This window comes from Helobdella robusta, assembly GCF_000326865.2.
Source record: "Helobdella robusta unplaced genomic scaffold HELROscaffold_11, whole genome shotgun sequence".
NCBI lineage: Eukaryota > Metazoa > Annelida > Clitellata > Rhynchobdellida > Glossiphoniidae > Helobdella > Helobdella robusta.
In genome coordinates, this window is record NW_008703617.1 from 2,203,394 (window position 1) to 2,226,677 (window position 23,284).

Genomic DNA, 23,284 nt, shown 5'->3' on the forward strand with positions numbered 1-23,284 from the left:
TGATTGATTGATTGATTGATTGTATAATTAGAATAAAAAAAATTCAACTAGCCTGCCCAATGTGCTCGAAGTTTTTTCTGTTGATGAAATTTGATATTATTTGTTAAAAATTGTTTATTGATAATAATTTGTAAACTACTACTACTACTACTACTACTATACTATTATTACTACTACTGCTGCTGCCGCTATGACTGCTACTACGGTTACCACAACTACTACTTATTCTAAAGTTATGACGATGGAAACAATATTGATATTATTTAAAGCATTTTGAAAAGCTTTCTTTCCTTCTCTGTCTCTCTCTCTCTCTCTCTCTTTGTCTTTCTATATCTCTCTCTCTCTTTCTCTCTCTATCTATCTCTCTCTCTCTCTCTCTCTCTACTTCTCTCTTTCCTAAATAAAAAATATATAAGGGAGGAAGTAATAAAGATAGAAGATATCAACTGAGACGAACCTTGGTTCGGTGAATGGAAATGAATTAGGATATCTTCCACAAGAGACGCTGTCGGTGCAGAAGGCGTGCTTCGAAACTCTCGGCCAGATTTTCTCGTTCAGGAAGTCCATATCACTCATGTAAGATGACGACGCGTTTTGAGTTTCTCTGAGCCAAGAACTGATTTTAAAAATCACATTCGTAAAGTTTATACTGAAGAGAGATAATTTGATAATTCAAGATAATATTTGTTAAACAGGATTTTAACAATACTTCAAACATATAAATAAAAAAAATAACCGATTAAATCATTAAAAACAGTTTACAAAACAAAGTTGTTCAATAGGTATTAATTAGGTATTAATTAACATACCATTAAAGCACCTCATAAATTAAAAAAACGTCTACCTACAAAATTGTCACAAATATTAAGACAGAACGACCAACACATTCAAAATTTCTCGAAGTATTTTGGATCTTGCGCCCCAAAGACCTCCGGATATTGCGTACATTGCATGGCTCGGGTGATCCCTGACGCAGTGGAATGCTTGCCTGGAAGCCATCCACACCTGAACACCTTTGTAATCCCGCTCCGTCAGTCTGGAGTCTGAATCTCGAATGATGAAGCGATCGACTGTGGGGTCGTCTGCTACTAAGAATCTGATGACGTGTGTGGTTATATTTTTTGCGTTTGCGTGATCGTGCGTGCGTGTGTGTGTTTGTTTGTGTGCGCGCGTGTGTGTGTTTTATAGATTCTTCATGTTTTATGACTGATATGTATGCTGGAGTGTTTTTTTAAGTTGTAGTTTACTAATGCAATTAACTATTTCATTAATAAATTGCGCATAAATTATTTTCCACTTTTCAACTTTTCACTTTTCATGTCTGATGATATTTCATTACCGAAAATATGAATAGGAACCAAATGTAGAAAATAATTTTGATTTTTTCCTAAATTATTATTTATAAAAAGTATTTTGAATTTTTCCTCCGTTGTTCAACAGTTTTATGACTGTGCACTGTACATGGGCGAGAATTATAATCAATCTTACCCTAATACATAGTCCTCAAATTTGTTAACGTTCATTTAAATGATTGTTAGTTAATACGAGGCAATGGATTTAAAAATGACAAGCCTCCTTAAAAAATCGTTTGTTTATTTTCCCGCAAAGATACACCGCAATAAATATCTTCTACATTATACATATTTCAATCTATTTTACTCTACTCTCTCCACTCTCTCTCTCTCTTTCTCTCCCTTTCTTCCTCTTTCTCTCCTAATCATATGGCATCAACAGACAGTCGAAACGATATACATTACTTATATATTATTTCTTTACAACATAATTAACAATTGAAGTTTTGTGTCGCACGCATAGGCGTACAAGCACGCCACACGACGTACAACCACACCACTTGACGTACAAGCACACCACACGACCCACAACCAAACCACAACTGCGCTTGCGAGCACCGCACCATACTTTCGAGAAATATTTTGAACTTTTCTTGTTCATAATTTGAAATTTTGAAATTTTTTGAAATTGAAATTTTGAAAAAACTTTGAAATTTTTTGAAAGTACTGATTTAATATTTGACATCCATTTTAATATATTTATTAATTGTTCATTTTGTTAATGAGGCACTTTAAAAACATGTTTATAAAATGAAAATGTGAACAACGCATGAAGTCAGCACAAGAGAACCTGGCACCAACCTCCACATCATCGGTGGCACGGAGAGTTCGTCGTTCTCCACGCGGTGAACATCAACACCAAGGCCTTCCAATTCCTTCAGAACATTGGATGGAACAGCTTCATACTTGGAGGAGTTTGACGAGTCCACGTAAACCCGTAAGGTCCAGCCGGGGAAATTCTTTTTGACCAACTCTGCATTCTTCAATGCTCCTCCTACATACCTCGGCTGGCTACCGTACAGTGACATTGAAACAACTTTTACCTCATTAGCTTCTTTCAGCGGTTTAGTAAATAAAATCCTAGCATCTGACGTCACTTGCCGACAGTTGCTTTCTATCGCAACTCTGTATAAGATCAAAATGAACATTACAGCTACGAAACAAACGATCAGTGCTATCCGTTGGAAGCATTTAAAGGGCATTCTGATGCTTTTAATTTTTAAATTTAAATTGTTCTGTCTACGTTTATATATATATATATATATATATATATATATATATATATATATATATATATATATATATATATAAACGTAAATCTTTTGTTCATTTTGTTAATGAGGCACTTTAAAAACATGTTTATAAAATGAAAATGTGAACAACGCATGAAGTCAGCATACTTGGAGATAACAAACGCTGAGATGCACATCACTTTATATATATATATATATATATATATATATATATATATATATATATATATCGCATTTATAAAACAGATTAGATTAAACATCATCTACTACTAACTATCCTATATAAAGCAGGTTTTGCATTTGCATTGTTTTATTATGAAGAGGGAAAGAGATAGATAGATAGAGATAGAGAGAGAGAGAGAGAGAGAGAGAGAGAGAGAGAGAGATGTTGCTAGTTTCTTTGAAAAAAATCAGGAAATTGAACTGAATAAATGAATAGCACAGTCATTCTTGATGACATGCGCAGGTTTGCAGGGACTGTAAGAACGACGATTCTGTAAGGCCTGGTCAGATGATATTTGGTCAGTATTACATCTATGTATTATTAATGCACAATAACCAGAGGTTTTTATCAAAATTAAAAAAAAATTTGTGTAATGAGCCAAAAGGGTTGCCGGTTTCTGATTATTTGCGGTATTTATTCCGATGCCCCTTAAACACGGAGACCTATGTCAAATGACCTCTTCTCTTCAAAAGCATGCATGCACATGTTTAACAAGCTTGTGTAATTAATAGTAGGCCTATATAGTGAAGGTAATGGTTTTTGTTAAAAGTCTATTACACCCTTCGTAGAGTCAGAAGAATAAAAAAAATACACAAACAGATCACATGGGCGTGCTTAAGGACGCATCACACACAACTCATGAGGTAGGCCTGGGTCTTTTGTCATATTAGAACCCGGCCACTGGTTAACAGGACTAGGCTTCAATACGTCTGAATGAATCAAAAATGTTAAGTTAAATGTGAGAGCTAATATGAAAGAAATTTGTTATAGTTTTTTAAGTAGTACTTTTTGTTTTATAGTCTGTATTACAAATAAGCATTGCAAAATATGACACAAGACAAACTTGAAAATAACAATTAAACTAATAAAATTCTAATTTAAATGAAGATTAATAAAGATATAATAGAAGTTTTGTTTATTCTATGGTACAGGGTATCATGGTATATGGTTCATTTAAATCATTTCTTTCGTTATGGGTAGGTGTGCTTGATTAAGATTATTTATTATCAGTATTGTTTTAGTAAATGTATGCATGTATTATACAAGTGTGTGTGGATGTTATTTGTGTATGATAGTATGCATCTTTATTTTATTTAGAAGTATATAAGTGAGTGTGTGTGTGTTTATTTCGGTTTTTGAAAAGTCATCATATATGTGCCAATTAGTATGACCAATATTCAAAAAAAGTAAAAGTTAATTTTCGTCTAAGTGGTTTTTTTCTAAATTTTAAATTAAAATTTATCTTCTTTCTCGTAATCTTAATTTCTAATTTGGTTTAAAGATGTTATCTTCAATGGTCAAGGAGCATCAAGCTAAGCAAGCACAGAATAGGGAATTGCAAGGTTTTGTGTTTAACTGTTTAGTCTTGTGTCTACCTCTACATCTACTAAATAACAGTTATTTAATAAATAACTATACATACACATATTTCCTGGTTTTTAAATTTTTTGTAAATTTTATTTTATTTAATAGTCTAGTAAGTAGAGTTTGCTGTCTGAGTTTAAAGTTTGACTGAGTGGTTTAGTTAATTTAATTTAGCCATTTTTGTAAATTTTTACAATTTTTTACTAATAAAAATGAGATTTTTTTAGAGTTTGAAATGCAGAATCTACATCTTATCTTATGTTAAAATTTTTAAAGAAAAACGAAGGTTAGAAGCTACTGTGGCTACAACTAAATTTGCTAATGCTCTGGTTGACAGTCTGAACAAGGGGTTTGTTGTTGTTTGTTTGTTGTTTGTCCATTTTATGTAGTTAATTAAGTAGTTAGCATAATATGGTATTATATATTTTATATGGCATATGGATGCTGTATGTTTATTTACTAATTCATTTCATTATCTAATTCTAATATAAATCTAATAAATTTCCTACTTCAACTTAGTGTAGGCCAGGCTTATGTCAATCAAAAGAAATTGGACACTGAAACAAAAATTCTACACGCAAATGTCATGCAACTCACAAAGCAGACCAACCTATGGCTTAAACTTATTAATGATTTCAATCAAGCTGTCAAAGTGATGATCTGCTATCTATTATTATCATCATCATTATTGTTACTATCATTGTACATAATTGTTACTACTGCTAATAATTGCTAATATTACTACTATTTTTATTATCACAGATGTAACTAAATATCACTAGATTTCATGCCAGTTAAATCATTTTTTAATCATTCATTTGATAAATTGAATGAATTATGACCAACATTATTACACTCATATTATTTTTTGTATGTATTATTATATTTTAATTAGTTTTTAATATAATTTATTTATATTATTTTACACTCCAAAATACGTTCTATTCATTTTTTAGGAAATAGGTGATGTGGAAAACTGGTCAAGAAGTATTGAAGCCGATATGAGGACAATCTCAAGTGCATTGGAGTATGTTTATAAAAGTAATAAAGTTTACTTTTACACACGCACACACACACACACGCACACACACAGACAAACTGACACGCACTCACATACACAAATACACATATACTCTTGATATATTTAGAAAAAAAAGAATAAACGCTTCCAAATTCTCTTAAAATTAATTTTATTTCACAAATCTTTATTTAAATTATCAAATATGAAAAGAAGAAATGACAAAACAAACGCAAGATATTTCGGTTGGAATCAATGAAAATTAAATCATATAAATGCAAAACTTAAATGGAAAATAAAACAAAACCTTTTTTCAAAAATTGATGAGTAAAAAAAAATAAAATAAAACTGTTTCTGGTTTAGTTTTTCAATACTTTGTTCTGTCTTTTTATCATTGTATTTTAACTTATTTATAGAGAAAACAAAGTTATGTGTGTGTGATGATGGCGTAACTGATGATGTCAAATTTTAATTTAAATAGGCCAAGACACGTGATGACGACGACAATGACGTCATAGTTATGGAAACGCCAACGATTCCAGTCACCTCATCACATCTAATCGATAAAACTTTAAGCAAAGAACACCTACTCATTCACTAACACTTTAAAGACGATGATGGTAATATTAATTATGGTAATAATGATAATAATTAATATTAATGTTAACTCACAATGATGGCTTAAATAGTTTACATTTCTTGCTGCATGAAAATATCTGCAACTGTTAGTGTGTATGCATGAACGAACGTGTTCACACACACCCATACACACACACACACACACACACACACACACACACACACACACACACACACATATATATATATATATATATATATATATATATATATATATATATATATATATATATATATGCCATTAAAACATTGAATGTATTTATATATATTTTTTTGAATTGAAACAATCTTTTATTTATATAAATTATATTGTATATTATTTATTGATATAATATATATTAGTGTATATCTGTAAGTGTGTGTTTGCTTCTGTGTGTGTGTGTGTGTGTGTGTGTGTGGTGTGTGTGTGTGTGGTGTGTGTCGCGCACCCAGACATTGTATTGCACAGTCTTCTTTTTTTCTCAAGCTTATTGTACAACTATATAAATCAGATTTAACGAAATCTTTTTTTTCAATTGGTATTGATTCAAAAAAGATTGAAAAAACGCCTTGACATATATATATATATATATATATATATATATATATATATATATAATGTGTGTGTGTGTGTGTGTCTGTGTGTGTTAACTTCCTACCTTAAAAATAACATCAAGAACGTAAACACACAGACACACGCACTGATACTATTATAAATTATATGAACTTATGTTTACTGAGTTATAAGTTAAATACATTTGAGTATATATGCATGTAGAAAGTTGTACTAATATATATACACCCTATAAAAAAAATACACATAAAAAATACAATAAATTACAGTCATACATTAAAATACTTGAATATTACAACGAGTAAAAACGTATTCATTCATTTATATTAATTAATTAATTAATTGATGATCACATAATGATCAATTAACCGAGAATCTAGTCGCTAACAAATGTTTTTGTAACATTATTATGACAGTATTTATATTATGTATATATATATATATATATATATATATATATATATATATATATATATATATATATATATGAAAATATATATCTGTGTGTGTGTGTGTATTTATGTGTATGTGAACAAACATGAAAAGTGATTTATACATATGTGTTAGTTACACCGATGTTTCTCAAAGTGGGCAATGGATGAAATAAGTTTGAGGACCACTGTGTTATGCAAACGCGCTAATGGTGGTTAGCATAAGTTAGCGAACATGGCTGGCATTTCATTCGGTTTAGTGATTTCTGACAACTTTCATAATTATTTTGAAAGAAAAAACTTAATTAATTTACCGAACAACGTCGAATTTTGTGCCGTCAAAAAATAATGACAAATTAACAAAAAAAAAAAAAAAAACGAAATGAAAACGAAGTAAAATTGTAAAAATAAAAATGGCAAACTCGAAAGGTGGAGGTGGTGAAAGGTTTTTACAAAATTCCAAAAAAAGATCCTTAATAAATAAATACAAACTCAGTCTAACAAACATAGAAACGTTAATATGAGTAACAATACAACGACTATAGAACTACACAACACACACACACACACACACACACACACAAAATAATAAGTAAAAGAAGAGCAACGGTAATAGTAACAACATTAATAATGAAAATGTTATTGGTAATAATGATAACCTCAACAGTTGTTTGGAGTACAACTATAGATTCCAACTACACAACATACACGCACACACACACACACGCACAAATACACACACACACACAAACATACATAACGAGCTAAAACATGATGTTAATTTGTTAATTTAATAAAAAAAATTATATAAAAATGCAATCGAACCAAAAATAATTAAAAGTATAAAATGAAAAATACGCGAAAATTGTATAATGCGTATAATTAACATGATTATGGAAATTAATTCTTTGAGAAAAATAAAAATAAATTTATTAATTGATGGATTGATTGGAAAAATAAATTAACAAAATTGAATTTGAGATGTCCTTTGTAGAAATTTAAGTACCGTGCAGTGTGGTTATGTAGACAATGAGAAGATGACATACATTTAGTTTACGTGCTATCATCATTATAATTATTATTATTACTTACAACGGAGATATTACATATATTTAGTTTACGTGCTATCATCATTATAATTATTATTATTACTTACAACGGAGATCTTTTATTATCACCATCATCTTCATCATCGTTTGGGTAAGTAAGTTTTTTTGACGTTCTCGTTGTTTTTATTGACATGCTCTATGATTGGTAAGTTAGTCGATTGCACTGTTAATTTGATTGGTTGGTGGATTAATTGGTTGATAGGTTGGTTAGTTTGAATGATAGATCGGTTGATTTTATTCATTCATTCATTCGTTCATTCGTTCGTTCGTTAAATCGTTAGTGTAGTGTAGTTGTGTGGTCTTGTATGTAGGTAGTTGTTTCAATCCAACTGACCACATCACGTTTTTCCTTTAACTTCTTCGATCATTATCTGGCAAAGATTATATTTCAAATTTCATGCATAGCTATCACAAAAAAATGCTACAACATTACATTAGATATTTATGACAATTAAACGCATGTGTTAATAAGAAAGTAATCGTTATTTCGAATAAAAATTTCACACATGTGCTCTACAAATCATTTCAGATATTTTCATGCAATCACATTGGTTGTACCAAGCTACATTAAATAACTGAAAATGTTTGTTGGCATAGAAATTTAAACGTACAGGCATAGATATCAACTCTCAGATTGAAAATCTTCTCTAACCTCACTCAGAATGACCCAGGTTTCAGAGGGACTATTGACCTTTAACCTGACCGCCTTAATAGGGCAGAGATTCGCCGGTACAGAACCCTGAGCCAGTCCACTGACGTTATCGAACTTACCGACTTCTACGTAATCGTCGTCGTCGGTTTTCGGCATGGGAGAATTCGTTCGTCGCTGCTGCTTCGGATGGTCGGTTGTTGTTTTGTTGCTGGTCTCTGTCGCCTGGAGTACTTCAACTGACGTGTTGTAGAACTTGTCGCCCGGATGCTCCACGTCCCCGCTCCTGAATAAATATCTGAAGGCAGCAGGGAGAGGTGGCTGTGATGGAGTCGAGACGATGATGATGAAGAAGATGATGATGTTGAGGTGGTGATGGTGGGTTAACGAAGGAAGAGTAGAATGATTAATTTATTATTTCCAACTAAATGTGAGTAACATTAACTTAATTTCTAAAAAACAAGATAACAAATAAAATCAGCTAACCAATTAACCAACCAGTCAGACAGCCAATCAGCCACCCAACTAACTTTCCAACACAGATAGGTTCATCAAAGAGGAAGAGCACGAAATCATCCTTCTCAGGTGACTGGCCCCAGAAAAAGGTACTGCCAGCGTAGGCCATGTTGATCAGATAGGTCTTGTATGATCTAATGGAGGTCGTGATCTCGGCAGACGGGTTGGTGTGCACTTTAAATAGCATATCTTTCTTGAAATCTTTGTCCTGCGCGTGTTTGTGTGTGCGCGTGTGTCAAATATGTAGTTTATATGTGTGTGCGTATGTAGTGTATCTCTAAGGTATGTTGTGTGTGTGTGTGTAAAATATGAATTAAACCTTTAGTACCTTAAGTTTTTGAAGTTTTCCCTTGAGAGATGAGTAAGTGCCAACATGTTGAAAGAGGGAAGGTTTGTATCTTCTGCGTAATGACTCCATTGATTGGAAGCAATGTTTCTGTTGTTGTTTGTATATGTTGCTTGTATATGTTGTTTGTTTGTGTTGTTTGTTTAAGTGGTTGTGTGTTCATAAAATCCCTAACATTAACCACAACCTCATAAACACAAAAACATTAACTACACAACAACATTTGCAAGCAACAACCACGGAAGCTAGCTGTCATAACTACAACAAACACATAAAACCCACCATCACAAACACATCAACAACAAACACATCAACAACAAACACATCAACAACAAACACATCAACAACAACAGCAACAACCACTAACGTTGCTCTTCTCAGGATTACAGACTTTAACATAGAGAAGATGATCTAAGAGCCAGTCGACAGGCTTATCCCTATGGAACATCAGGAAAAATTCGGTAACCAGGGGTACATCACTTGAACGAAATAATTTTCCTGGCAGAGAAATTTATTGTTTCGAATGTTGGAAACGAATACAACGCTCTATACAATGGTAAAATAAAACGCTTTATTCAAGACATTGCAACAAAGTATAATGCCATACATAACGACATACACACTACAGAACATACAATACGATACAATACAAACAAATGAATTTAATACAATACAACACAAAATATCATACAATACACAAAATACAATCCAACAAAATAATTAAGTACCATACAACACGACAAAATTCAAAAACATACAATACATAATATAAAACAATACAACACAAAATACCATATAACACGACAAAATACAAAGACATACAATACAAATACCTAGCACCATACAATACCAATGAATCCAAGATGAGAAAATTCCAGAAGCAACCACTTTTCAGATAGATGTGTGTTAGCATAAGATTTGATACTCTCAAAATATCCTTGCTTTGATATTATATCATCTTCTAACTGATAAATAGAGTAGATAGATATCATATAAATTAGGTCAACCACAAAGATGGTAATAAAAGTAATAAATATTAACACTAAAACGATGATTTATAAACGCTGATAACAAATGATAATGTGAAGTAACTGAATGAATGAATGAATGAATGAATGAATGAATGAATGAATAGTTGCAGGAATGAATGAATATACGGGTGGGTGAATGAATGAATGAGTAATTAATAAAATGAATGAATAAATGAATTAATGAATGAATGAACGAATGAATGAATGAACGAATGAATGAAGGAATGTACGTACCTGTAGGTAATAGAACCCCCTACTTCTTGCGTACATCATCAGGTAGCTATAATCAAGGTTCTGCTTCGTTCGCCATCTGGTGTCAAAACATGGCATGAAATAAATTAATTCAATTAAATTTATTATAAAATTATTATACATAGACAAAATAATCAATTCATTTAATGAAATGTTGAAAAAACAACAGAAGATATTGGCAGGAAAAAATCAATGTATGTGCTACTGCAGTACTGTTATTAATATTTCTACTGTCTGAACTACTACTATTACTACTGCTGCTGCTGTTGCTACTACTACTACTACCACTTCAACCCTCACTAACTTCACTCTCTCCATAGTATCTCCAAACTTATCCTCAAGGTCATCCAGGTTGGGATAGTAATAAGGTGAGGGTACAATGATTTCTAGTAAGCCTTTGTCCATATCTTGCTTGAAACTTTGGATTGATTGATTGAGTGAAAAAATTAATGATTGAATGAATAAATGAATGATTGAACGAGTAAAATAATTAATAAAAGAACGGATTAACAAGTGAGTGAGTGAATGAATGAATAATCAATCGATCTGAAGAAAATGAATGAATTGAAAAATTTAATAAATAAACATTAGACAGATTGATTGATAGAACCAACAAATAGACAAATGAATGAATGAAAGCTTAACTGAATGATTGATTGATCAATCAAAAAACGAATGCATGAATGTCAAATCGATCAATCAAACAAATAACAAAACAAATTTATACTTTGCTTCTATATCTCTGATCGTTTGATTGATGAAATTTTGGTCTTCCAGCTATAACACAATAATAAATTAACATCATTAATATCTAATAATATACTCAAAACACACACAGACACGCACACACACACACACGCACACACACACAGAGAGAGAGAGAGAGCGAGAGAGAAAGAGAAACACACAAACCTCACATATGGATACAACGACGATTGCATCCATCTTCTCCTTATCATTTAGATTATCGAGAAGTGATCTCAAAGTATTAATCAGGTAGCTTTGTTTATCTCTTTTTATAGTTGGTATACCCATCACCAATGTTACTAATCAGGATGAAATTTGTGTATAATTAGTAACATATATATATATATATATATATATAAACATCATTGAAGATATATGTCCATTTTGCATTAATGACTTTCTTTAATGAACACTCAACAAGTCTGAATTTTTTAAACTCGTATTTATTTAACTTTAATTAACTCTAATTATTAACTTATATATCATTATAAACTTAATAATTAATTTTGACAATTTCCATATTCTTTCCACACGTCTTCTTTTCACATTCAACTAACTTATTTACGTTTTATTTACATCATCCGATTTTAACAAATTTTCACCGAACTAAACTTCAGTATTAATTTATTTGTTTTAATATTTAATTTAATACTATTTCACTAACTTTTTATATACATTTATATTTTTAACCATAAATTTAATTTGTACATGTTTTGCATTGTTTTCACTAACAAAGGTTTCTCGTTATTTTCTTAATAATTTTATTACACATACATTTAATATGCATTCTAATTTTATAAAAATATCTCACGCTATTTTTATTTTTTTAGGCTCTGAAGATGGACTTCCCGAAACAGCGCTGTTAGCCTTTCCATGTCTATTGTTTTAAATAAATACGAGTTTAAAAAATTCAGACTTGTTGAGTGTTCATTAAAGAAAGTCATTAATGCAAAATGGGCATATATATATATATATATATATATATATATATATATATATATATATATATATATGTATCAAAGTATATATAAGTGTTAGACAGTATATCAATCAATCAATCTTTGTTTAGCATCCAGAGACACAGTTTCCCGAGGTAGGACGTTTATACAATATATATATATATATATATATATATATATATATATATATATATATATATATATATATATATATAACCTCTGTATCTATTTTTAGACTTCTTAAACCAGGGCTGTATGGCATGGGGCATGCCCTGGAGATGGGGTAGGTAGGTGTAGATATTCGGTAGAGACATGTCATAGCTAAAGGGTATGTTGGCTGAATTAGGGAAGAAGTTAACTTCGTCAAGAGTTTTGTAATTGAGATTGGTACTGTTGTTATTTTCGTCGCCATCGTTATCGTTGTTGTTGAAGAATGAAAGTGAAGATGACGATGAGTTGGAGTGTTGCAGTTTAGTGTTATTGCTGTTGACAATGTAGTTGTTGCTGCTGATGCCATCTGACCTATAAAAGTCATTGAAGGAAATATTCAATTATTTATAAAAATTAAAAATTTTGAATAAAAAGAGATAATAAATTAAAAAAATAAAAGCTTATTTACCCATTAAACTGTTTATTATTATTATTGTTGTTGATTCCTTGAGATCTCTTAGTCTTCTGAAGACTGTATAGTTTTTTCTTCAATTTTTCAAAATTAATTTCGTGCTGCTGATTCAATAGCTCCAAATACTGCATACGGTTTCGTGATTCAAGAAGCTTTCGTTCCAATAACTCTAATTGTTGGTCATCTGTTTTCATCATCATCATCATCATCTTCATCATGAATAATCATCACCATCACTATCATCATCATCATCATTATCATCTTCACCATAAACATAAATCTTAAAATTAACCTGTATGAAACAGTGCCCAAAAGATGAGAAGAAATGAAAAAAGAATGATGACCCAAGATAGTGTCCTCAAGATTAGTCTCATGTTGATGAATTTTTAAAATTTATAATTTTTGTTCACCTTTAAGAAAGAAATAATTTATATCATTCTAATTATAAGTTGAAATATTATCCTAATAAATATGTGGACCTATTTGGAACCTTATACCATGATTAGATAATGAATAATTTGGTTATAAATAACTATAAAAATAAATAACCAGAGACTAGAATAACAAAAATAAATAGTATTATATTAATTATTCATATATAAAAAATAAATGTTTGTTTGTGTAAGTGCAAGTGAATGTTCAGTGCTTTGTACTGTTAACTGTAATAATATTTAAAAAATATATTCAATTATTTTACAAAAAAGAGAGATTGGAATAGATAGGAAAAGTAACCTGACCTGACGGGACAAATTATAAAACTTGAAAAAGGATCCAATAAAAAACAGATAATTCTATTCATTTATAATAGCGGTTATAACATGATAGGTTATTTTAAAAATTTACTAATTTCAGCAATTTAATTAGATTTTTTTTATAATTTTTGTAATATTATTTTAAAAATTTTTCAACTTTTTTTTTAAATTTTATTTTACTTTTTACATGACATTCATTTACTCACGCACATCAAATTAATTATTTACTACTACTGTATTAATTAATTAGTTGTTAATCAAAAATTACATTAGAAATTAACTAAAGAAGCAAACACGAGACGAGAAATTGACAATTAAATAAAATAACAAGCACAACTAAACATTTACCATTTTATTTTATGTATTTAACGAAGTTTAAAAGCGAACTTAACATTAATCCGATAAGCAGTTTCAGTGGTCAGGTGGTTAGCCGCGTGCAAATAATTTTCAACTCAATGGTATACCATTGAGTTTTTTTTATTAAAAACTTCAATGGTATAATGGTATTCTAGTTATATGTATCAAACAGTATCTTATTGAACAAAGTAGTATCATAAAATGAATAAAGATACTTTTTCAAAAATTAAAAAAAATTCTCATTTTGATTTCATTGCGATATCGATGATGATGATGATTGTGACCTGACTAATTAAAATGAATTGGGCTCTTGAGTTTTGTAATTTTAGGTAAGATAGTGCTCAATTGTAATGAATAGATAAGTTGAGGGTACGATAGCCGATAGACTCTGAATTTCGAAGTCTGTTGTCAAAGGTAAGCCTTGGTGGCCAGTGTTTAAAATTCGAATTTTTAAAAAAATTGTCGTTTTTACAATTTTAATTAACCGCCACTTTCCATTTTTGAATGAATTCAAATAAAAGCAACTGTTATGTTTTTCTTTCTTTACTAAAATCTCGAAATTGTTTGTAGATCTGTACGGTTAAGTGTTTGTTCGAGTTTGAACAAGCCTTGCAAATATTTTTTTTTTTTCGTCACAATTCGTTCGTTTGTTTGGTTCATTCAATTGGGTTCATTGATTGGTCTATTGGTTGGCTGATTAGTTGATTGATTGAATAGTATTATACCTATGAAAAAAATTCGATTAAGCCAACATACGGCTTTACTAGGCCACTGTATTTCACCAGACAAAAGCAATTTCTTTATTTATATTGACAAAAATAATTGTGAAATGAATATATTGACTTATTTAAAGCATTATATGTACAGAAAACCGCCAAGACACTGTTGTTTGAGAACCAGTAAGCCACTGCAGTAAGCCAACGTATGATTTCAGCAACCAATTTCTATGAGCACCAACCAGCAGAATGTAAAATATTCATTGAATATAATGAAGATAGTTGTTCAAATAACAATTTTGATCTATTTAGGCCGTTTATTTCATAAGAAAACAAATTTGTAACATGATAGAAATTAATAAATATACGATCGTAACTTTTGACTCGAACGATATCACCCTCTAAATCCCCTCCGGAAGTAAGCTCCTTGTTCGACTGTTAAAAGTGAGCGAAGGCCGTTATATTTATTCTAGTTATGTGGGTATACCATTGAGTTGAAAATTGGCATAAAGAATTTGTTCGTACATTTGTGCGCGACTAAAACTGTTATTATGATCGATTTGTCATACTTGGGTAGAATGAAAAACACTTTGTAAAAAATTTCGGGATCGTTGGAAATACAATAAAATGATGAGTTAGTTTCATTGAGTTAGAGTATCTTTACATGCATTCTTATATCAGTTTCAATCTAAAACATCTTGTTTAAGAATATTTATTCTCAATAAAAATTGGTCATTATAACATTTGAGTCTCTTGCTACTTTACCATAAACAATTTCAAAAACTGGAAGCAATTACGAACTAATTTTAATTTGTTGAACAGTACAATAATAAAATAATTATTTCATATGATGATAATTGCTGGGATGTTAACAGTATTATAAATAAAGATCGCGATTCAAATAATTTAGAGATAATAGATATGATCATTTAACAGGAAGAATTTATTTCTCTGTTCGTTCCAGCTCTTGACGCCTGTACGACAAAACGTCCTTCAATCCTTCATTCATCTCTATTTCAGGGCATGGTTTTTGCTTACACCTAAGAAGGATTTGATCAAATTATTCATAATTCCTTTTGTAATTATTCATTCAAATATTATGTTACAAAACATTTAATTAATTTATAAATCTAATTAACCGGCGAATAGGTAGAAAAAACTTTATCAATTACAAATGATGAACCTTGATAAAACGTGAATTTCATTGGGAGGCGGTTGGAATGTTATGACCTGATTTTGTTGGAGAGCATTCGATTCATTCTCGTTGATCTCTCTCAGATATTGCTTGTGTGACAGGCAAGTGGCTGGACATGTGAACTGGTTGGGCATGACTCGGCTGGCTGGCTTGACGGTGATCTTGTGGTCATTGAACCATGGAGCGTTCGTTAGGCAGAGCGATGAATCGCACACTTGAATCTCCGGTAGGTTTGATTGTTGAGCGTCGTCTCTTGGTATTTTTTTATTCTTTGCTGTTGTTGTGGCGTGATTTGGTCGGAAGTTTTGTTGCTGCGACGGTTGCAGCTGCTTGAAATATTTTTGCTGATGCGGATTCGGTGGTTGCTGCTGTGGTTGTTGCAAACAAGTTTCATGCTGCGGTAGATGTTGTTGACTGTGGTCTCGTTGATGATGCGGAAAATATTGTTGATCTTGTGTTGGCGGTTGCTGTTGAGATTGTTGTTGTTGTTGCTGCTGACAGTAATGCTGCTCGTGTGGTAGGTCTTGTTGTTGGCACTGTTGTTGCTGTTGTTGGAAGTGTTGTGTTTCTTGTTGATGAGATTGTTGCTGATATTGTTTTTGCAAACATTGCTGTGGATGTGGCGTTTGACAACGTGGTTGTTGTTTCTGATGTTGCAAACATTGTTGCATTTGAGACAGATTTTGTTGCTGTGAATATTGCTGTTGAGGTTGATGTTGATATTGAAATTGTTGCCGATGCTGCGGTTGAAAATGTGGTTGCTGGTCTTGGGAATGAAAACAAAAATTTTGTTGTTGAAGACATGAATGTTGGCATTGTTGTTGTTGCGTAGCTTGGTGATGATCTATTTTTTGCTGCTGCTGCTGTTGTGGTAGGTGTGGTTGATGCAGGTGCTGTTCTGGAAATTTTAGTTGTCGTGGTTGGCGTGAAAATTGTGGTTGTTGTTGCTGATGTTGTTGTTGTTGCTGGTTTGGAAATTGCGGAATATATACATCTGGGATTGTTGTTAATGTTTGTTGAGACATATCTTGTTGCTGTTGTTGCTGTTGATTTTTGTGTTTGTCGAAGGGCTTACAATTTTGCACTGGAAGTTTAATTGGAGTGTGGTGTTGCTGCGTTTGTGATTGAAATTGTAGTTGCGAGTCTTGTCGTTGTTGTTTTTGTTGTAGGTATTGTTGCTGTTGTTGTTGATGTTTTTGTTGTTGCTGTTGTTGCTGTGGCGGATTGGAAAGATGACGAGGAGGAAGAAATGCTTTTGGTTGTTGAAAATTTAATGGTAGTTCCAGATGCTTCTGCGAGGGTTTCCTTATTGGCGTGCAATAATTCCCGAGAGTTTCGTTCTAGTGATGAAAATATCAGCAAAGGATTTGAATAACTGAGAGAATTTTAGTCAAAAAAATATAACTGTTAGTTTTAGCATTGAATGAATTTTCAAACGTTAACGATAAATAAATGCAATTTTAATAAAATGAAACAATCCAACAAGCAACGATGGAAATGAATTATTTTGAATAATTAAACTAACAGGTGCATGATGATTTGGCGCGCCATCGAACTTTTTGATATTGGCTCTATTTTTAGAGGACTGCTGAACGATCTGTTTGATTTTTCGCGTAGTGACCTTCTTGTTGGAGGGCAGCATGTGTGCGAGGTTGGCCTGGAGGACCGCTGGCTGGTTATCTTCAACGTGGGCGGGGTTGTTCATTTTTTTGTGTTTCTTCTTCTGACTGTGCAGCATGGGCACGATGTTCTCGCAGTTGACGACAATCTCATATGCCGGCAGAGTAGATTGCTTGGCGGAAGTGACCTCGACCTTTGAACTGTTCTGACTTTTCTGACCCGAGGTCAATAACTTTTCCTTGTTAAGGTAGGTTGGCCTGAGGACGATTTGTTGTTTGATATGCTGGACACGTCGGGGATCGATCTGCGACGTCGACGAGTACTGCTGCTGATTGGCGTACTGCGAACTCCTGTAATAATTCCGCTCAAGTGATGGAATGTCGGAGAGTTTATCCGTCAGCAAGGATTTCTTTGAATTTGAATCCGAATGTGATTTGTGCTTTTGTACGCTGTGGCTGCTGCTGAGTATGTTTTTCATGTCTTGTAGGAACGAAGTTTGATTGGGGATGTAAGTTTTTTCTGTCGTTTTTGGAGTCAGGTTTATATTGTTTTTTAAGCTTGCTGTAGCTTTCGTAGTTGAAGAAGTTGAGTCCAGCTGTTTTTTCCTGCCACTTGAGTCAGATTTGTTGTGTGACTGGTGAACGTTGTTGGCACATTTCAGCTGATCGTCAAAGTTTTTCTCCGGAGTATTGACGGAGACGTTCTTCAAAATGTCGTTCTCGTAACGCGCTTGTTGGTCTCCGAGAATGTCATCCAAACATTTTTTGGAAGAAGCGAACGTTTTCATTTTTATCTCGTCCATCTCACGATCGCCGCTCTCCTCTTTCGATTCAGGTTTTCTTTTTAATTTGGAATCGAAACTACTTTTCGTGAGGCACCCGGACGAATCTTTCTTCGATTGTTCCGTATTTGGATTTTTTTCAAAAATTCCGGAATCTGCCGTTTGACTTATTATCTTAGAAGAATCAATATCATCCACTTCTTTATGAGGCGTGGGCAACAGTCTTTCAACATCTATCTCTCCACCTGGGAGTATTTCGCCATTCATTTCCGGCATTTTTGAAAATTTTTCTTTTTCTGACATCTTTTCGGCACTGTTGGAAGAATATTTGAAGGAAAGATTGTTTCTTTCATCAGACTTCATTTGACCTCCACTTAATTGTTTCTCCAACACATTTTTACACTTGTCTATTTTAGCATCACTTTCTTTGGGCAGATAACTTGCGTCGTTTACGTCCGTCTGTATTTCCTCGTTCTTCAAACAAAAGTTATGTTTCTCCGGATTATACAAACCATTCGACATTTCCTTCATCTGTTCGTGCAGGTCCGAGATATAATTGTCGTGAGTTGAGACAGCTTGGTCTACGAGTTTCTTCTTCTCAGTTTGACAATCTGGCATAGATTTAACTGAAGATGAATTAGCGACTGATGATTTGGACTTCATTTCTTTTGTTCTTTGTAATTTTTTGTTGTCAAATTTTTGATACGGGTTTTTGTAATCAAATCGATGTTTGTCTGGCGAAAAGATTTTTATTTTTATTTCTTCATCGGCTCTTTCCGCTAAATATTTTTTGACGTTTTTATACATCGAGTTTCCTTTTTCATTTGGAACTTTTGAAAACTTGTTGACTTCGAATGGTTCTTCTGAATGTTCGGCACGAGCTTGCAAAACGCTCCTCAATTTTTTCAAAACATTGTCACAACTTGGCAGAACCTCGTAACTATCGCTGTAAGCCAACTTCGAATTCGACGGCTCGTGAAAATGGTTTGAAAACTTCTTGTCATATGCTTCGTCTCCTCTACCGTGGTATGTCGGCTTGCTTTTTAAGAACACATCCTGAGATTCATGTTCTTTATCTTTTTCATTTGCCTGTGGAGGATGTTCACCGGATTGAGAATCATTTTTTGTTACATTTTTCACTACATTGTTCATTCCATTTCGAGGAAACACTTGTTTCTGTCTGTTCATGTTTTTATTCCACAAACTATAAATTGGTTGAGGAGGTGAGCTACTGAGCGGTCCTCTGTGATTTCGAAACGTTGGAGACGTGACAGCTGGAAAACTTTTCTTTGCAAGTTGCTTCCTAGAATTACTTTCATCTGCTTTTGAAACGCTCTTCTCTTTATCAGCGTATGAATTTTTTTCATTAACCCTCTGCCCATTTTCATCAGGTGTTGTATCTGTTTTATTGCCATCTGCTTTTTTTGATGTTGTCTGTGAGATTCTAATGTTTTTGGACACGTTGAAGTCTTTCTTATGTTCCGTGTTATAAGATACATATAAGTTGGTGTTATTTTTCGTTCTGTAGGGCCGATCATTCTTCAACTCTGTGATTCCGTACTGCTGGTCGCCTTTGTGCAGCATGAAATTTCTTCCGTGTTGAGATTTGTAGGACTGTAAGAAATTTTCAGCATCAGGCATATCAATCATTTCTGAATGTGTCTTCTTGAATGCTTCCATGTTGTGATAAGCAGCTGAATTCCTCACTGCACTGTAAGAAATTTTATGTGAGTGAGATTTGTTGTGGACGTCTTTATAAGCTGGCGTAGAAGATTCATGGCTGCCTACATTTTCTCCATTCTGCCTCTTACTTGTAGGTTCGACCGACGAATCTAGCGATTGAATCGCGGTGGGAACGGGTGATTCGTTTGATTGTTCGCTTCGTGGATGAACTCTGGTATTGCTGGTCTTGCTGATGTTATTCGCTTTATGGTTGTTATAAGTAGCAGGTAAATAATTTTTATCAGCAGTATTTCTGCTGTTTCTATGAGGGTTTTGTGAAATTTTTTCGATGTCAATTTGAGAATGTTCTTCAGCTTCAAGGACTGATTGTACTGCTTGCATGTTGATCGGTGTCTTGTTCAAATGCCCTTTCTTCGGAGTAACATTTTGAAAGTGGCTGTTGTAACTTCGTCGGTCACCTGATGAGGACGTCAATGTTGCATTGTTTTTATTGAAATCTCCGTTCATCGCTTGTAGAATCCGTGTTGTATCCTGGTTAATTGTTGAATTTTTTTTATTACCGTGTTCGCATTTCAACGTGACTGGTTGCAATTGGTTTAAATAATCGGTGGCCTCCTTCAAAGAATTTGAAAACTTGTTGATTGCTTCCTCCAATTCCTTACTCTCAGGTGAGATGGAGTGCGGATTATTCTCTCTGCCTGTGAAATTTTTAAAATTATTTCTATAATCTGCAATGTCAATCTCAGTTGACGAGAAAGAAGAATTGGGTTTAGCAGCTTTGTCATGTTTTGACGTGATAGAAATTAATTGGTTTATAAAATTACCTGATTCACTTTTGTTGCTTTTGTCATTTTCTGAATCATTAAAATCTCGTTTATTCGATGAATAGTTTCTTCCATTTGACATGCCTACAGATCTCGGCCGAAGTGAATGTTTTAAACTTTCATAGTTAGGCATTTTCTCACTTCCTAAATTATCATTGTCGCGATTTGGTTGTATTAAATTATTTTTTGAAGTGTTTTTTGAATGATTTGTAAATTTTTCATCAGTTCCGTTGAATTTTTTGTCGTTCAGTAGACTGGAGCTTAAGCTGGTGTTGCTTTTTTTGCTCACCAGGAGTTGTTTGTCGATTGGGAAGCCGGTTGGCTTCCTTGTTTTGATTTTGTTAGAACGCTGAATTTGCGAAGAGGTTAAACCTACGCTAGTTTTGCTCGCTTTCGGCGTCACCAGCTTAACGGTTTTCTTTGTTGGTGTTTTAGAAGGAGCTTTCCAGTCAAACCTGTGCTCATCGAGATTTGTTCTACTGTACATTGGGGTTTTTAAAAGAGTTTTGCTACTTTTTGAGGTAGTTGGTTTAGTGATTTTTAATTCGTCATGTTTCTTTTCGAAAGAGAACACATCAGAGTTTCTTTGCAGACCTCTCAAATTTGCTTCAGTCCTCTTCTGTACCGTTGAAAAATTGTTGAAAATATTTTTGCGGTTCAAAGTTGAAGTTTTGATGTCATGCTCCTTGTTTTTTGTGTGTTCGTATCTGAGATCCACTGTCTTTGCTGCACTTTGATTCAAATTCGACGAACTTTTATCCGAAAGACCATCAGTAAAATTTTCTTTTAAAAAATTATTTCTTTTTCTTAATCGCTCGTTTTTTTCATTAAAATAATCGCACGATTCAAGCTTATACAAATTTGGGTCTTCATATTTTTGTGAATCAGCTTGATTTGATGAGCGGAAATTGATGTTTGATTTTAAAGGTTTCAGATAATTTGTAGAAAACTTTTTCTCGGGTATGACGTCAACAACATTTGAAAGTTTCGGCATTAGTTTTATCTTCTGTTCTGAAATCAATCGTTTGACATTTGCGTAACTGGACCCGCCAAACGTGATGCCATTTTTTGAAAAAGTTTTTTGGTAATTTGAATTTTGTGCTGTGGAGCTTTGCTTCTTATCAAATTTTGAGTTTGTAAGTGATCTAGCGAGGGAGATGAATGAAGTGCTCCACTGTTTTTTCGACGTTTCATCCCAAGCTTTTGGATTTTTATAATTATTTGGACTGATGTGTGCTGGTTTTAAAAGTTTTTTTGGAGTTGAACGTGATCGGAAGTTAGGCGACGACGAGATGAACGATTTGGTAAATCGCTGCTTGTTGTTCTTACAGACTGATTGTTTCAGTAGTGGCGAAGCTGCTATGTTCGTGCCAAAAACAAATCAATATCTCGACAATTTCGATAAAATTTCCAATCAGATGAAAAGATTAATTCATGTTTAATCGTACGTAATAATATTGGTAATTTTTAATTAGCAACTGAGCGTCCAAGTGTCAGCCAGAACTTTAAATGAAGCGAAACCAGCACGTTTACAAAGAGTAAAAATTGCATGCGCACGAGCATTCCCATTGTAAAAAAATAAAACTCAAAAATTTTCAAGAATTTAACCTTTTGAAAATTTGGCCGATAGGAAGGAATATTTTCTTTCTAAATCTTTCAGTAATTCACTTCGTTTGGTTGATGGATGTAAGCACTTCTCACTGGCTTTCGTTGCCAATCCAATATTCATTGATGGATTTTTGAGCACGCCTTCTTAATTTCATTAGATTCTCCTGCTGCTGACTTACAAATTATTATATACCTTGAATGAAAGGTAAAAATTCAAACTAAATTTGTTTTCGTAGAAATTGTTTGGTACAAATATTTCTTTCTCTCTCTCTCTCTTTTATGTAGGTATATTTATATGAACGTATACTCTTTAACAGTTTACTGGCAACATTATCATTAGGTTTCTTCGGATCTATCTATAGACAAATGGAAATATTGAAAAATAAAAATGAAAAAAAAGACCTACCAGTGCTAAACAAGCAAATTCTATCTCTCTCTCCCACTTCGAAAACTTTTGAGATGTTTCATCAATGATATTTCTAGACTTTAAATACAAACATATAAAGCGTACGCGAGGATATTAAAATTTTTTAAATTTAAAACCCTGAAAGGTTTTTAAATAAAAAAAATGCTATTATTATGATTATATTAGAGATATTTAAAATATTTGCACTAAAGTTTATTTCTTGACGTAATAATCTTCATTGGAAATAAACAAATAACTTTTTTTACTTTGTTTTTTT

The 23,284-nt window shown here is 32.6% G+C and overlaps 4 protein-coding genes across 4 annotated transcripts; 1 reads left to right on the plus strand and 3 right to left on the minus strand.

Annotated features, from left to right (window-relative positions):
- Positions 1-43: 43 nt before the first annotated feature.
- HELRODRAFT_167299 (hypothetical protein) lies at positions 44-2,554 on the minus strand (the record flags this gene model as incomplete). Its single annotated transcript, XM_009012821.1, has 4 exons — positions 44-77; positions 458-616; positions 884-1,096; positions 2,154-2,554. The coding sequence occupies 4 exons, from the start codon at positions 2,552-2,554 to the stop codon at positions 44-46; spliced, it is 807 nt and encodes a 268-aa protein (XP_009011069.1).
- Positions 2,555-4,110: 1,556 nt separating this feature from the next.
- On the plus strand, positions 4,111-5,332 carry HELRODRAFT_71907 (hypothetical protein; the record flags this gene model as incomplete). Its single annotated transcript, XM_009012822.1, has 4 exons — positions 4,111-4,171; positions 4,470-4,542; positions 4,713-4,845; positions 5,150-5,332. 4 exons carry the CDS (start codon positions 4,111-4,113, stop codon positions 5,330-5,332), a joined length of 450 nt encoding a protein of 149 aa, XP_009011070.1.
- A 3,233-nt stretch (positions 5,333-8,565) lies between these two features.
- HELRODRAFT_72364 (hypothetical protein) lies at positions 8,566-12,757 on the minus strand (the record flags this gene model as incomplete). Its single annotated transcript, XM_009012823.1, has 10 exons — positions 8,566-8,890; positions 9,123-9,316; positions 9,437-9,544; positions 9,822-9,952; positions 10,305-10,419; positions 10,720-10,795; positions 11,042-11,155; positions 11,465-11,507; positions 11,646-11,783; positions 12,661-12,757. The coding sequence occupies 10 exons, from the start codon at positions 12,755-12,757 to the stop codon at positions 8,566-8,568; spliced, it is 1,341 nt and encodes a 446-aa protein (XP_009011071.1).
- A 3,518-nt stretch (positions 12,758-16,275) lies between these two features.
- HELRODRAFT_71885 (hypothetical protein) lies at positions 16,276-17,301 on the minus strand (the record flags this gene model as incomplete). Its single annotated transcript, XM_009012824.1, has 2 exons — positions 16,276-16,846; positions 17,171-17,301. Coding segments are annotated over 2 exons (702 nt in total), but the record flags the coding sequence as incomplete, so codon positions are not given.
- Between the last annotated feature and the right edge of the window lie 5,983 nt (positions 17,302-23,284).